At 41.0% G+C, this 17,337-nt stretch overlaps 1 protein-coding gene across 2 annotated transcripts in view; it reads left to right on the forward strand.

Moving 5' to 3' along the window:
* The window catches only part of ldah (lipid droplet associated hydrolase), a 164,666-nt gene that overhangs the window by 128,035 nt on the left and 19,294 nt on the right, over window positions 1–17,337 (forward strand). For both annotated transcript variants that reach the window (XM_007906982.2, XM_007906983.2), the window contains exon 6: window positions 7,622–7,862. In XM_007906982.2, coding sequence (XP_007905173.1) covers window positions 7,622–7,862 — 241 coding nt within the window. The remainder of the gene's footprint in view (window positions 1–7,621; window positions 7,863–17,337) is intronic.

Genomic DNA, 17,337 nt, shown 5'->3' on the forward strand with positions numbered 1-17,337 from the left:
AGCTACTCAACTCATCGAGCCTGTTCATATAGTCTGCTCCAATCATAGATTGTGCCCAACACATTCAGACTTCTGAGTGAAATAATAGTAATAATAATCCTTGCATTTGATAGTTCTGCAAAGTAAAGTAAATCAGTACTAAGCTAGGAAATGTAGTATACAATGAGGAGGATAGTAGCAGACTGCAAATGGACATAGACAGACTGGTAAAATGGGCAGACGCGTGACAGATTAAGTTTAATGTAGAGAAATGCAATGTGATTCATTTTGGGAGGAAGAATGAGGAGAGGCAATATAAGCTAAATGGAGAATCTTAAAGGGAGTGAAGGAACAGAGAGACCTGGGGGTTCAAATAAGCAAATCTTTGGAGGTAGCAGGACAGATAAAAAAGCATACTGGATTCTAGGCTTTATAACTAGAGGCATAGAATACAAAAGTCAGGATGTTATGATGAACCTTTATAAAACACTGGTTAGGCCTCAGCTAGAGACTGTGTTCAGTTCTGGGCACCACACATTAAGAAGGATGTCAAGACATTGGAGAGGGTGCAAAGGAGATTTACCAGGATGGTACCAGGAATGAGGGACTTCAGTTATCAGGAGAAGCTGGAGAACCTCAGATTATTTTCATTGGAGCAGAGAAGGTTGAGAGAATACTTAATAGAAGTTTTCAAAATTATGAGGGGATTTGATAGGGTGAACAAGGAGAAGCTATTTCCATTGGCGGATGGGTCGGTTAATAATAATAATAATATAATAATAATAATAATAATCCTTGCATTTGATATAGCGCTTTTCACGTCGGGAGGACGTCCCAAAGCGCTTCACAGAACACACTGTAAAGTGAATTGACTGTATATTTGTGGGCGAAACGCAGCAGCCAATTGCGCACAGCAGTGTTCCACAAACAGTCGTGGATTGAAATGACCAATTTATTATTGTTTTGGGTTTTTGGAGGGATTATTATTAGGTGTGTGGAGTAAGGAAACTTGCCCAAGGTTTCGCCCTGTCTGGAATTGAACTCAGGTCTCTCATTTGCAAAGCGAGTGCTCTAACCACAGAGCTACAGGACTCCACAGAGGACAACCCGAGGACACCAATTTAAAATATTTGTTAAAAGAAACAGAGGGAAGGTGAAGAGAAATTTTTTATACAGCAAGTTGTTTGTATCTGGAATGCATTGCCTGAAAGGGTGGTGGAAGCTGATTCGATAACAACTTTTAAGAGGGAAGTAAATAATTATTTGAGGAGGACAAGTTTGCAGGGCTATGGGGAGAGAGCAGGGGAGTGGGATTGAATCGGATAGCTCTTTTCAAAAAGCCGGCACAGACACAATGGGCCGAATGGCCTTCTTCTGTGCTGTATAATTCTATGATTTTATGATTCTATGATTAATATATATTTTATTACAGATATATATAATAATAATCCTTTCATTTGAAGTAGAGCCTTGTCACGTCTTTGAGACATCTCAAAAAATGCTTCACAGAATATACGGTAAAATGAATTGACTGTATATTTTGTGGGCGAAACACGGCCGCCAATTGCTCACAGCAGTGTCCCACAAACAGTTTGGATTGAAGTGACCTTTTTTTTGATGGGATTATTACCCCCGGAAAAGCGATCCGCCAATCTACTAACGACTAGGTTCCTACTTACTGCTAGGTAAACAGAGGCATGTGGAGAAAGGAAACTTGGCCAACGTTTCACCCTGCCGGGAATCAAACCCAGGTCTCTCAATTGTGAGGCAAGCGCTCTAACCACTGAGCTACCGAACTTCATTATATATAAATATATATGTGTGTCATACTTCCAGATGGTAACAAACTACTCCCGAGACACTAGCATCACTGGTATTGGGCGAGATCTGTTCAGAGCTGCAAAAATTATGAAGTACTATTTCTTGACCTGTTGCACCAAAGGGGGTTTGCCTGTCTCTGCTCTCCCTCCCCTCCCAGAGCCAATAGGGGAAAGCATATAACAAAATTGTTAAATAATGTTAGCACCACATATTATGGTGTAGATACAATATAGCACCAGCACAACAGCAAAACAATAAATAAAACTTTTTTTTTCCCCCAGTGGCCTGTGTGCGGATTTCCCGGATTGTTGCTGTAAAATCTCTACTTATTTATACACTGCTGTGGTTTATAATTAGTTCTTAAATCACTCCATTGCATTTTAAAGAACATAAAAAGATGCAGGAGATATGATTTGTACTTTGGACCTAAAGGCAGTCTGTGTTTATGAATGGAGTCCTCTAATTCAAATGTGCACAGATCTGTTTCATCAAACTTTACTGTATTTATGTTCACTTTAGACCCAGGAAGTTTTTTTTTCCATTGCCTCCAGAAGCATTTTGGCAAGACTTCTGACAATTTAGGAGAAGCCCACACTCTCTTTTAAAAATTTATGGCTACCAGCACCTCTCACCTCTTTCCCACCTTGGCCTTCCTTTTGCACGCTGAGATTTAACCACCTTCTAATCAGACATCCTATATCCCTTTAGAGATGAAACAGTAATGAAAACGGCTGTTTGCCCACCATAGTGTGCTGAATCCTGACGGGAGGGTTTCTGCCTGCCAGAGTTTAGCCATTTTCTAACAGAACTGTTGTTCTAACCAACAAAACTCAACTACATCCCACATTGAACATTCTTTTGCCTCCAGGAGATCAACTGCTTCTTTCCTGCCAAGAACATTATCGTTCCAGGAGTCTGACTGCTTCATTGATGTGAATAGCTTCCAGAGCTGTAAATCTGCACACCTCATTCACTTCCTGTATTTTGCTTTTTTATATGTATGTGGGAGAGTCAAAGATTTATATTGAGCCATTCATTGGCTTAAATTATGAGTTATAGTTTAAATACATCTGGAATCTTACAGAATGATCTGCTCTGATTGGAGAAGTTGAACCACTCTTATGTAAACTTACCACTTATGACTGAATGCTTGAGTATTAAACTGTGTTTCAGAGCAGCAGCAAAAATCTGAACACATCTCTTTGCAGAAAACATTTTTGGCTTTTAAGAATTACGATGTGCTGACTCAAAATGATGGGATCCATTTTGGGGGGCATTGTTCTTTGTTTAAATCTCTGCAATAACTTCATCCTTGTACTTGTGCGTCTTTAAAATGAATACATCATTGTAATTTAATTTGCCAATGTCCCCACATTCGAGAAGGGGCAAGGAGTGGGGAAGTGCAGGGAGAGGAGAGAAAAGGCGTGGACATTGGGCAGGCGGAGAGGAGAGGGGGCAGGATTAGGAGAAGGGACGGGGAGAGAAAAGGAGAGGGTGGGAAAAGGAAGAAAAGAAAGGAGGAGATGAGGAGAGAAGAGGATAGGCAGAGGGCAGAGAAAGGAGTGAATCACCAAGTCCTGCTGCCGTTGCTCTCTCCCTTGGAACGTCTTGAATCTTGATGTTGAGTAATTGTAGAGAAGTGCCATGACCTCAGTGATGTTACCAGAAAGAGAAATTTTGATTCATATGACATCCTGTCAAATTGAAGTGTAGCTCGCCTTAAAATGTATCATTACAGCTATCTTTGAAAAATGTGGAGGATTTTACCTGACATAATAGTCAGCACAACAAAGGTTTAAAAAAGCTTGTAATGAAATACATCAGTAAGATCATAAATATGTTACATTTGGCAGGTACACAGTCAATGCTTTTCAAAGAGTTTAAAAAGATCCACACTGCATGGTTAGCTACAAATTTTAAAAACTTTAAATTTTAGTCATTCTGTCGGATGCATTTATTCAGTACAGATTGACAACCATTTCAATGATAAAAGAAAACACTCACTTACTGTCACTTTCATAGGTATTAGCTGCTGAGCAGGGGACTCAACACAAAATATACACAGTTTAGTGTTGCTCTTTCTCCTGGTTAGTCGTTTTAAGAACCAAAATAAGTGCCCCTGCCTGCACCCCTATTACTCTAGCTACTTGCATAAATTACACAGTACCCTATTGTAGCCTCCATCCCAGGAGAAAACCCTGAACTGACAGCTTCGTGTGAATTACAGTAAGAGGCCCTGAAGATGGTCCTTATTATTTGATGAACTTTGTTTATGTTTTCATGTGTACTGAAAATGTATTGAATGATCAATAATCAAACCAATCTCTTCTCCTCCTCAACCTTTGATAATGGACTTCACTTCAGTTGAGCTATTCATATGTTAATATAATTCTGAATGTATTAAGTGCTGCAATATTGTAAGATAATTTTGATCCTAAGATAATCCTGGAACACCCTAACATAAGTGTGAAATAAATTAAGAGTGTGAGATTACAATAACATTTTCATGTTTCTAAGCAACATTTTACACTTTGCTTTTTAATTAATTTCTTGGAATCTTCTTTGAAAGATTGTTCACATTTCTGCTTTTAGATACAACATATTTATACACAAAGCATTCTCCAATCTTTCTCTGCTCCGCCATCCCTTCTCTACCCTTCTTTTCTACATTAAGGTTTAAGCATTTTCGAAAGCCGATCAGCTATGATATTGCGTCAATTAGAGATTGTGGTCAGGCTCTGTGGATAATAATAATAATCTTTACATTTGATATAGTGCCTTTCATGTCAGGAGGATGTCTCAAAGCGCTTCACATGTTTTATTGTAAAGTTCAATGACTGTGTGTTTTGTGAGCTAAGGCAGCATCCAATTTGTGGACAACAATATCCCACAAACAGCTGTGAAAAGAATGACCAACTTTATCTGGGGGATTGTTGGCCAGGACACCAGGAAAAACTCCCTTTTCTTTTCAAATAATGTCTTGGGATCTTTCACATACCAGCAATTTTCACAGAGGATGGTTCCTCAGGCCTGTTGAAGAAAGGAGCCACTTTCATTTTGCTTCTTTTTTTTAAGGTTTCACATATTGCCATATTTTGTCTGCTGAATCGGATGAATTTGCTAATGCAGTCATGTTTGTTGTTAAACTGCTATTTATGTTTTGTAAGACAGTAACAGACTGTGTGTCTTACAAAACATAAATAGCAGTTTAACAGCAAACATGACTGTATTAGCAAATTCATCAGATTCAGCAGACAAAATATGGCAATATGTTACTGACCACACATCAAATAAAATAGTGTTGAATTAACCACTAGAACACAGGCAGCTAAGGAAACATATAGTACTGTAACTGCAAAACATACAGTAGAGTACTATATACACAATAGACCATCACATCTGAGAGGTAAGAGTGAGGCCAGAGAAAAGAAAACCAGAGAGAGAAACAGTGTGGAGGAGGGATAAAAGGGGTTGGTATTGTCGGGGAGACCTGGGAAAGAGGGAGAGAAGAATAGCACTGTGAGTTATTATAGAGATGGTATAACACCTGGTGCAAATAATTTTGGTTCAGACTTTTGGTTTTACCTGCTTATTGGCCAATTAGTGCTGAGCTCTCTACTGTAGTATGTATAAGAACTGTTAGCAAAATCATTTTTCATGATTAGTTATACACCGCTTTTTAATAGCTCCCTTCACTCTCATTAATAGTGACACTACAGGTAGATAAACATTGATAATAATGCTTACATTGATATAGTGCCTTATACTGACTGCAAACTATATGCTTTGTTCACCTACAACATAGTCCATACACTGCACAGTAAATCCTGTGATGCACTTTGAGATGTCTCCTGCACCAAACCCCCACCCCATTTCTTATGTATATTGCTGAAAGGTGTATTCGTCGGCAAACAAAGTAGCCAATTTGCACATCAAAATGTCCCACAAAGTAACAACAAGATTACATTTGTATAGCGCCTTTCATGTCGGGAGGATGTCCCAAGGCCCTGGACAGAGTACAGCATTTCAGATCCGAGCTGGGGTTGGGCGGGGGTAGGGAGGGGAAGGTGGGTGGCCGATGGCATGTCGAAGAGGAGGGTCTTGAGGCGGAACTTGAAGGAGGCTAAGGAGGGGGCGAGGCGGAGTGATTGGGGCATGGAATTCCAGAGGTTGGGAGCAGAGTGGCTGAAGGCTCTCCCACCAATGGTGGGGCAGTGGGTCGGGGGACGTGGAGCAGGCCAGAGCCGGCTGAGCAGAGGGAACGGACGAGTTGGTAGGGGGTTAAGAGGTCCAGAGGTAGGGTGGGGCGAGGCCATGGAGGGCTTTGTATGTGAGGACCAGGATCTTGAACTGGATCCTCTGAAGGATAGGGAGCCAATGGAGTCGGGCAAGAGTGGGGGAGATGGGGTCACGGAGTTTAGTGCGGGAGAGGACACGGGCTGTAGAGTTCTGGATTATCTGCAGCCTGTGGAGGGAGGAGTTGGGAAGGCCGACAAGCAGGACGTTTGCATAGTCGAGCCTGGAGGTGATGAAGGCATGAACAAGAGCTTCAGTGGCCTGATGGGTGAGGAAGTGCGGAGTCGGGCGATGTTACGGAGGTGAGGGAAGGCAGAACGGGTCATGGCTTGAATGTGGGGGAGAAACAAGACACCGAGGTTCCTGACTGGCTTGCCGAGTTGTAGTGTGCAACCGTGGAGGTTGATGCTGCCAGAGCCTGAGGTGCAGAGGCGCTGGTGTGAGCCAATCAGGAGGGCCTCAGTCTTGTTCACATTCATCTGTAGGAAATTTGCCCTCAATCAGGACTTGATGTCTGAAGGCAGTCTGTCAGGACAGCAGTGGTCCTGGAATTGAGGATGGAGGCAGAAATAGTTGGGTGTCATCTGCATACATGTGGAAGTTGACCCCATGTCTGTGGATGATGTCACCAAGGGGGAGCATGTAGATATTAAAAAGGAGAGGGCCAAGGACAGAGCCCTGGGGGACTCCAGATGTGACAGTGCAGGGGCTGGAGGAGAAACCATTAGAGGCAACAAAGTGGAGACGGGCAAAACGGGAGAGCCATGTGATTTTTAACATGCACTTGAACAGGCAGATGGGATCTTGGTTTATCATTTCATCCAAAGGACGTCAGCTCAAACAATGAAGCCCTGCCCCAGCAATGCAATGGAGTGTCAGCCAAGATTGTGAGCTCAAAGTCCAAATGTGTAGCTCGAACACACAATCTTCTGACTCGGTGAGAGTTCAACAAACTCAACCAGGCTATCACAAAATGGTTTGCGACTTGGGATCTCAAGTCAGGTTCAACATTCGCTTCTTCCACTAGCTGGGAACAAATTTGAAAGTTCAAATCAGTACCGTTAAGTCCTGTTAAATCAAAAGTATAACCTTTTGTGATTTCCATAGATTAAATAAAATGTTTCCAGCGGTAGCTTGAAAAGGCAGGTGCAGAAAGTTACAGTGCTGCAGGACAGACTTCAGCAGTTTTAAAAAAAAACATTTTTAGCATGATCATGAAATATTACACGCTGCCAGAATCCTGTGCTTCTGTGCACCGTCTCCTGTGGCACTACAATACTTTCTAAATTAGTAAGTTATGAGCAATCTTTCTTTGGAATTTGACATCAGCTTTCAATGTTACCAGGCTACCAGTCCAGCCAGTTCAGGCATTTCAGGCAGCCTGTAATTATCTGCAAGATTATTAATGTATCTGACAAACTTCAGTTTACTTCAGAAGAAGGAAGAAATAAGGGCACTATTTCCAAAATTTGATACGGTGCCAGAGGCTTTACTTATATGAGTTTTTTTCTCACTGGTTCCACAGGTTCTCAAAGCGGTGTTACTTTTTCCAACAATTGAACGTATGGCCGAGTCACCACAAGGCAAGCTTATGACACCAGTACTTTGCAAACTTCGCTTCATGATGTATGTTCCAATCTACTTCCTTTCTTTCCTGCCAGAAAGCGTCAAGACCTCCTTAGTGAGGTGGGCGCTGCAAGGCCTCCAGTCCCTGGATGAAGGCTCTGTTTCTGCTTCTCTTAATCTCTTCAGTGTGGATTGCGTAGGTGAGCTTAACCCCTTTATTCAGCTTTCTGTTATATAAACAAAAATAGTTTTAACAAAAATATTATATTTTCAGGAAAGTAGTTATGTAGTTCCAAATGCATCATCTCAAGCCACAACACTTATATTACAGTATTTACCCATAGTTCACTCACAGATTTTCAATCTGTGTGTCAGCTTGGTTCAATTGGTAGTATTCTTCCCTCTGAGTTACTAGGTTATGGGATCAAGCCCAAATCGGGTGAGGTGGATTGGTGACAAAACAGGGAAGCAGCTTCAGGGAGAGAGAGCACCAATCTACACTGACCTGTCGCTCAGCATCTGTCATGTAGGTAGAGGCAGCGTCACAGCGGGCAAGAGTCTTTGTCAAGGCCCCTCAGAGGACGACCGGTATTAAGCTGATGGAATGATTAAGCTGGTAAACAAGATTGGACTTGGATCCCTAGAATGTCAGGATGGATGGCACATCGAAGATTTATTTGTGTAGATCTTTCCAAACCTTTGAGGTTGTGTTGGCTCCAAGGTGAAATGCCTGGCAATGGCAAGATCAGCATTGAGTCAACATTCTGCATTCCAATATAGACAGGTCCACAGTACTTCATGTACTGTGGATGGTAGACCAGCCAATATGTCTTATTAGCAGGATGTGGAGGAGCTCCAGATAAACTTGCACCCCAAATGCTATCAGGAAGAGTGGTTTTAGCTGGCCAACCCAATGACAAGCTTACTAGTCTCCGCAATGTTAGGCTTGTTGATGTTAGCTAGTTAATATGGAGCAATACACCAGTGCACGCATGAGCCAACCTGCACGTAAATTCTCTCATATTAGGTAAATTCAGTGCATCCTTCCGGGGAGAAGGTGCACACTCCATACCAGAGAAAAATTAACTATGCATACGTGGAACTATCAGGAGTATGGTTTGAAGACTCATACGCCCATGTTAATGGCTTTCTGCATGTCAGATACCCAGCTAACCAAAATAAATGAAAGCAAAATAACCGCATACAGTATTAATGATGTTTCAGAACTACTATTACTAAGCTGTGTATTTTTTGGACTGGACATTCAAGGGACTGCAGCAATCATTAATAAACTACTCCTGTAAAGTCCTTTCCTGTCTTGACATACCAAGGGGATCCTTTGAATGGAACGGCCAACTTCAGCAGTTAATTTTTTTTAAAAATTAAATTACCATGGCTTTCAGTATAAAACAGCACAGTTTGAGACTGAAAACACTTCAATATTACAAAGCGATGACTGAGTGTACTGCAATGCAGAAAAGGTCCATGTGAACTGCTGGTCTTTTTAGGCTGAGCCAGAAAATATGCAATAAAGCAATTGCGTGGCTCTCCATGTACTGTACTTGCCAGTCTGGCCTGAAGAAAACTGCAGGCTGATTCACTATTGATGGCCCCTTTCTCAGTTGTACTTCTCATCTAAAATCTTCCACCAGAAAAGCACAGGGTTTCCAACAAAAAATAGAGGCTCGCCCGTCTTAGACACCTCGTATTCATTTGCACTTTAAAATATTCTCCCTGTTATCTGATACGCACAGTCCAATATCAATACCAAAAGTTGAGTCTGGGCTTGATTATCTCTCCTCAGGGGTTCATCTGTAATGAATCATCATATAATTAAAGTAAAAACTAGTGTATATTTATACTGCAGAGTAGGAGTAAACCACAAAGCCTGACAATATGAGGGAGCTTGGTTGACAGTCATTAACCCAAGCTGCTTAATCTTTTGCCATGTATATTATTAATTGAACAACTCTGGATTGTGAGGCTCAGTTAGCAACTCCAAGTTGCTCCAAGTGATGTCATTATCACTTCCTCAACAAAAGTATTCCATACAAGGAAGTAAAAAGGATGTGAAAAGCTATTGAGAATGTTCAGAACTATTTTCAAAAGATCCTGTTGGAGAGATGCACTTACAGTACTAAGATGATAGCTAAGTGCCTTCCCCAGTGGCCCAATGGATAAACACAATGCCCAGTACAGAACAGATGGCTCAGGTTCAATGTCAGTCTGCGCTGAATTAGCTTACCTCAGCTGTCTGGGTGCCTCTGGGTTAACAAGGGGAAAAAACAGCAAGGGTTCTAGCTTCTAATCGCTATCTAGAAATCCCTTGTGAAAAGTCAGTATGTAAGGATGCTGGATGAGAGTAGGATTGAGCTCTACCTCCTGCAGCTGAATAGCCTATATTCACTGCAGTCTAATCTGCAGTGATTCCTAGTGGGATTCCTTAACAAGAGTGAAGATTCCTTCCACTAACTAGAATTGTGTCACACCAACTTATTGCAGAATTGTAGTCCAAAAGTAGACAGACAATGGAACATATTTCTGGTTTTGTTATAGAGGAAGCCCATTAGAAATTGCCACATATCGGACTATTGTCAAGAATTATAGTCAAACAAATAGTCCTTATGAAACAATGTCCCAGTAGAAGGAAAGATAAGACAAAATGCCTTCAGAAAAGAAGGAGGGCAGGGAGAAATTGAAGAAGGAATCGCTGGGAAAAAATACCAGAGATGATGATGTGGAGTCCTGTAGCTCAGTGGTTAGAGCACTCGCTTTGCAAGCGGAGACCTGAGTTCAATTCCAGGCAGGGCGAAACCTTGGGCAAGTTTCCTTACTCCACACGCCTAATAATAATCCCTCCAAAAACAAAAAACAATAATAAATTGGTCATTTTCAATCTACGACTGTTTGTGGGACATTGCTCTGTGCAATTGGCTGCCGCGTTCGCCCACAAATATACAGTCAATTCACTTTACAGTATATTCTGTGAAACGCTTTGGGACGTCTAGAAGACGTGAAAAGTGCTATATCAAATGCAAGGATTATTATTATTATTATTATTATGCCAAAGGCAAATTCTGATTCCTAGTCTAGTCTGAGTGCAGTATATAAAAGTTGTAATATTTTGTATTCTTTTAAATATTTATTTATATTGTACAATATTTATATCATTATACACCATTGCATTGGTAACACTGAAGATAACTACTAAATTTACCGAAAGATCTAGATGGTAAACTTCCCCTTAACCCTTTCGTTAAAAGGATGTTCCAAGGCACCAAAATTAAGATTGCCTCATTCACACAGTAAGGAAGTAAAGTAAGTATTCTTACTTCCACAGCATGAGTAATAAGAAGTTAATACCTGTACTAATACAAAACCTTCACCTTTTCATATTCACCCTTTGGAGGCTGTCATATCCCTGTGATAGTGATCCTATAATTTCTCTTTGAATCATAAAAATGACAACATAACAAAATGTCCGTTCAACCGATCAAGCCATCTCACCACAGAGCCTGTATACTTTATTGCTATTCCTTTATTTGTTGGAGAGCAAGAGGGATTCAGCATTAACAGCCAGATCAGAATACCTGCATCACATAGCACGGAATGAGATATGAACTGAGTAAAAATACTTATAAACATAGGGAATTCCTGGACATTGTAAAAACCTGGAGAGGATAAACATTCCAGCCAAGTATGGAAATATTGATAGGCCTAATAAAGTGCCGTAGTTTCTAATATAGTTTTACATTGGTTGGAAGCACTTTTCACGACTTGCCCCATGCTGTAGAACTGCAAGACATGAGTTGATTACTTCTGGTGTATGGGAGGAAATTGTGTGAAGGCATTCTCAACATGGGTATGAAATTCTTAGTAGCATTCTGCCCAGAATGTAATAATGGGTACCATGCAACCAAATGTTTCCAGGCACATCTGTTGACTGAATGTGTCCTCTGAACTCAGACAGTAACACTGGTAAATTGGTCAAGTGCCACGACTATAACAAAGTAGTAAAAGTGTTATTTGATACTAAAATGAGTTTTCAAAGATAATCACTTGAAGGTCTATTCATTCTTTGTGAATTTTAAATATACTTAATTGTATGATCGGAAAAAAATACATTTTATTTATTTTCAAACAGCAGTATTGTACCCAGCCAGTACAGTTAAGCAGTTTGAGACGTCCTCCTGACATGAAAGGCGCTTCATAAATGTAAATTTATATTCCATTGCACTGCTCATGACATATTCCAAATTCATTTTTTAATAAACACTTTTAGTTCACTCAGGTGTCTGACACATGCAGAAACCCATTAACAAGCTTATCCAAACTAATTGAGAGCTCCATGCATCCCACCTACCCATGTAAATTCCCGTGCATTGGAAAGATATAGCATATTCCTAATTCATACATTTTTTAAATAATGATTTTTACATTTTTATATTTTGGTGGAGAAAATAATGCTGTATCAAGTGCAAGTGTTTACTTTTGCACATACTAAAATATCAGCAACAGCAACAACCCAATTACATTTGTATAGTGCACTGCGATTTGGAGTTACAGAGGATGGGTGGCAGAGTGACAGAAAGCCTGCCCGCCAATAGTGGGGTGAGTGAGGCGGGGAACATGAAGCAGGCCAGAGCCCGCTGAGCGGAGAGAGCGAGCAGGGTAGTAGGGGGTTAGGAGGTCGCAGCGATAGGGGGAGAAAGACCATGGAGGGCTTTGAAGGTAAGGACCAGGATCTTGAACTGTAGCCTATGTGTGATGGGAAGCCAGTAATCGGGCGAGGATGGGAGTGACAGGGTCACAGAGCCCGGTGCGGGAGAGGACACGGGCTGCAGAGTTCTGGATGATCTGCAGCCTATGGAGCAAGGAGTTTGCATAGTCAAGCCTTGATGCAGTGAAAGCGTGTATGAGGGTATGCTTTCATTACATCAAGCTAAATATCAGCCAAATAACGACAGCTATTGCCAAAACCCAATGTAAAAAGCCAGATGCAGCACAATCACAGAATGGTACTATTCCACAAGTACCATAGCAACACATATCAGCAGTCAATAAAAAGCAGTATCACTGCAATATGGACAACTGCCCACCCGCCTACACACTGCAATCAGTAGCAACCACATGACTGAATCCCAGTACAGCAATTCCGTGTCACATTTCATACTGCAGGCAAGCATACTGGTAAACCTCTTAACGAAGCACACAAATGTTTGCAGTGGTGTTAAACTTTAACATGTGGGATAATCCGAACACATATGTGGGCTTTGTGTCTACTGAAAATATCAGCAAAGCACCAGCAGAGCAAGTCAGACCTTTGAGGTTCATGAGGTACCAGTCAGATATTATTTGGTAGTATTTTTGGTAAACCCAAGGCATTTCTCAAATAGCTTCATAGTACAATATTTGCTGCAAGTGGTGAAAATTTACCATTTCTGCTCTCAATTTTGAAACATTTCCTTGAGGTTTCTGTACATTTTTTGTTAGACCTACTGACTAATAAAGTAACAGCCCAGAGAGTTTCAGTACATAAATTTAGGATTTGGAACAGCAATATACAAGGGAGAATTCCCAACCCCCAAAGCACCACTTGAAGCTGTCAGCGCATCATCCACTGAAACTGCAGAGTTTTGATAGCACTTTTCACGTTAAAAGCTTTTCAGAGGCCAGATGACCTAGTGTCTTGACACAGGCTTTAATATGCTTCCTCGGTGCAGGTGCAGTGTGCACAGAACAGCAGAAGGAATGCTTGTCTGGGCTGTGGACTTTGCAATCCATCTCATTCCTTTGGGCTGGCTCTTTGATTTTTATCTCTCATCTGTGGCTAGTTAGTTGCATGGAATGCTATATAAGATACTGTGAATTATCTAGCCACACACCAATTTAGCAGTGAAGGGCCTGTAAGGAGTTTTTTTTTAAAAATTAACAGTAAACCTATTTGATCTAAATTTGTCATTGTCATTGCTGTATCTGAAACTCTTCAGTGAGAGTCTTTACTCAACTTTCCTGATGCACTTTCTTTTCTCTTGTATAAATGTGTAAAATTATTTAAGCAACTTTCTAATACAGAATTTTATAACGCCAGATTAGTACTAATATGTTTTTCTTGAGCGCAGCGAAGTATACATGCACTTTTGGTCCTTAATATGGGTTGGGTTACTTGGTGCGGTACCTGCGAATACACGTGTTGAAGAATTTGCATTGTTGTGTACATTTTGGGGGACAACTGGGCTGGAGACATTCCATGTTTAGGGAGTGAGCTTAGACTTGGGATAAAATGATGGGTGTTTAGTATGGGTAAGATCCTTGATCAGAAAAAGTATATTTTTTTCTAAGCCAGACCCCATTTTCTTTAAGACTTAAATGCAGTTCTCAAATAGTTTGCTCCTTGAGCTCCATATACTAACGGAAAAAAATCTGATGAAAGCAATGAGTTGTTAAAATGGCATGGTCTTCCTGAAAAAAATCTCAAACTTTTGAGGAAGTAGTAGAGCTAAGGACCATTTTCGATACGTATGTGACTGTAGAACCTCTCTTGGCACAGTTTATTATTGCAATGTAGGTGTTTAAACCAAAAAGAATTGCCATACATTTTCAAGATGGAGTGTCTCTTAAAGGTGTAACTTTTGTTTCAATCCAAAAATGTTTCAATAACCTTGTAAGACCCATAGACATGGATTTGCTTACATTTCATATGATATCCTGAACAATTGTTAAACCGGTAAATGAGGACAATCCGGTGCATATAATTTGCATGGATTTTTCAGAAAGCAGTCAATAAAGTGAGACTTTTAAAGTATGTTAAAGCTCATGCAATTAATGACAAATTGGCTGATTGAATTGAAAAGTGGGTCAGAAATAGGAAGCAGAAGGTGATGATAGATGAAAAGCTGCATGAGGGGGCAGTGACCAGCGGAGTTTCAGAGGAGTATGTTTTACGTCCCTTGCTGCTCGCACTACAGAGATACATAAATGGAGAACATTGCTTGCTGTATTATAGCATTTGTTTGTGGTACCAAGTGATGTGGTCAGTTGAGTAAATATCAAGTTATTCTCCTTGGGGAAAAAATAATTAAGTGGTCAAGACTAAACAGGATAGATTTAAAATGTTCAAAATTCAAACATGTCTAAGAGATTAGAAGCCTCTGTAATGTGACACTATATATGTTCTTTCAACTGGGTCTGGTTCTAATATCATCTGTTTTTCCCGACTGAGGCTCTCCTGATTGGCTCCCGTCAGCACCTCCACACCTCAGGCGCTGCCAGTATCACCATCCCTGGTTCACACTCCACCTTACTAAGTCAGTCCGGAACCTTGGCGTCTTGTTTGACCCCAACTATCCTTTCTACCCCACATCTGACCCGCTCTGCCTTCCTTCCCCCACCTCTGCAACATCGCCGTGCTCTGCCACTGTCTCACAACACAGTCCGCCGAAACCCTCATACACGCATTCATTACATCGAGGCTTGACTGTGCAGACTCCTTGCTTGTCGGCCTTCCCAACTCCTCCCTCCATAGCTGCAGATCATCTAGAAGTCTGCAGCCCATGTCCTCTCCCACACCAGGCTACCTCTGTGACCTCCTAACCCCCTACCATCCTGTCCGCTCCCACTGCTCAGCGGGCTCCAGCCTGCTTCACGTCCCCTGCCTCGCTCGCCCCACCATTGGCCCACAGGCCATCTGCCCCTTTGCCCCCATCCTCTGGAACTCCATCTCACAGTCCCTCCGCCTCGCCCTCTCCCTTGCCTCATTCAAGACCCATCTTAAGACCCTCCTCTTTGACCGTGCTTTCTATCACCCTCCTTCCCCCCCCCAGCTCTCCACACTCCCCAATCCCGACCCCCAGCTCGGGTACAAAACTGTCCAGCGCCTTGGGCCATCCTCCTGACCTGAAAGCACTATACAAATGTAATTTTGTTGTTGTTGTTTCTACCAGCCCTAGAACTCACAATACTCTTCCATTTAATTCTAGACTGCACTGTGCTTCTTTGCTCCCACCAGGTCAGTCATTGCAATATCTACCCACCCAACTAGCTCTGGAGCTTACCACTGCAAACTCACCATTCTCGGGCTGAGATTAAGTAAAAGCAGACAAATGTAGCAAAGTCATTGAAGTCTCAGATTGTTTTCCTTTCAGATTTTACATGAAGCTATGAATAAAGTGAATTGCTTTAATACAATAAATATTGTGACACATAATGTTCACATTGTCAAAAATTGTGGTCAGAGCAGTCAATAACTAAACACTGGCTCAGGTGCAAAATCATGTCATATGTTGCAAGAATCCAGTATTTTCATTTCAGTTTATCGGTTACAATCTATTCTGATACAAGTTGAAATAAAACAGGTTGCCAAAACCATGTAGTAATAATAATAATCCTTACATTTGATGCATCACCTTTTATGCCAGAAGGATATTGCTTTACAGGTTACACTACGAAGTGCAGTGACTATGTGTATTGTGGGCAAATACGGCAGCCAATTTCAACGCAGGAAATTTCCATAAACAGCTGTGGAGTGAATGACCAATTTTATCTGAGGGATTGTTGGCCAGGACACCAATAGGAAGAAACTTCTTTCCCTTTTTGAATAGTGCCACAGGATATTTAATGTCTACATGAGGTCACTGGCAAGGCATTGATTTAATGTTTTTCCGTAGGATGTAACATATAACATGTTGTAACAGGATCTAACATTTGATATACATTTAGTTAATGATATTTTGCATTTATATAGTTCCCTATGGTGAGGATGTGGGTGGTAGAGGTTTGGAGAAGCTAGTGTTTATGGATGATGGACCAAGTGAGGAGTGCATTTGAAAAATCCAGGTGGGAGTTACTGAAGATGGCATTTGGTGTGAGATGGGCCAGAGAAATGCAATGTGGCAGAGGTGAAGAAAAGCAGTATTGGTTGGAGATTAGATGTGAGGAAGAAAGGAGAGCTGAGGATCGAACCAGACACGAAGGTTGTGCAGTGGTTTGGTGAGGAGGCGAGGTAAGGTGTATAAAATGCAGTATTTGATGGGATAATCATCACTGGTGGTAATTACCATGCTGCATTTTCCACCCATGTTTTGATTTAAATAACTTGTGTGTGCTTGGTTGTGATAAATGTGCTACACCAATAGTTACTGAAAAGCAAAATGCAACACTGGAGAAATTGAAAGAAAGCCAACAAATGAAAGGGATGACTGCCAGGGTGAAACATTGGAAATGACAAAGTGAATTGAGTGATTAAATGGAGAGAACAGAGGGAAAATTAAAGTCCAAAGAAGTGAAGACAAGGTAATCAAAATGATGATGGATTTGAATACATTAATAAATATTGTAAAACAGTTCATTTTTATTTGCAAAAATAAAGTAATTCCAGTGATCCAAGAATAAAGGATTAATGATGACAACCTTATTGCAGCAAGTGTAGAGAATTAGATTGTTTTTCCTGATCTGTCAAACCATAGGTTCCCTGTAGAATTACGGGAATAATGGAATTTGTTTATGATATATTTAGAATTTATACAAGAAAAATGCATAGAAAAATATAGTGAACTCAGCATTCTTCCTGAGTTGCAGATTTGCACCGTTACTACTACTGTACTACTTAATCATGCTATTTCCCATGAGTAAGTAAATATCCAAATACTTCTATCAAGAGTCAAAGTTCTCTTTAAA

The sequence above is a fragment of the Callorhinchus milii genome, unplaced genomic scaffold (genome assembly GCF_018977255.1).
Source record: "Callorhinchus milii isolate IMCB2004 unplaced genomic scaffold, IMCB_Cmil_1.0 Scaffold3, whole genome shotgun sequence".
Taxonomy (NCBI): Eukaryota; Metazoa; Chordata; class Chondrichthyes; order Chimaeriformes; family Callorhinchidae; genus Callorhinchus; species Callorhinchus milii.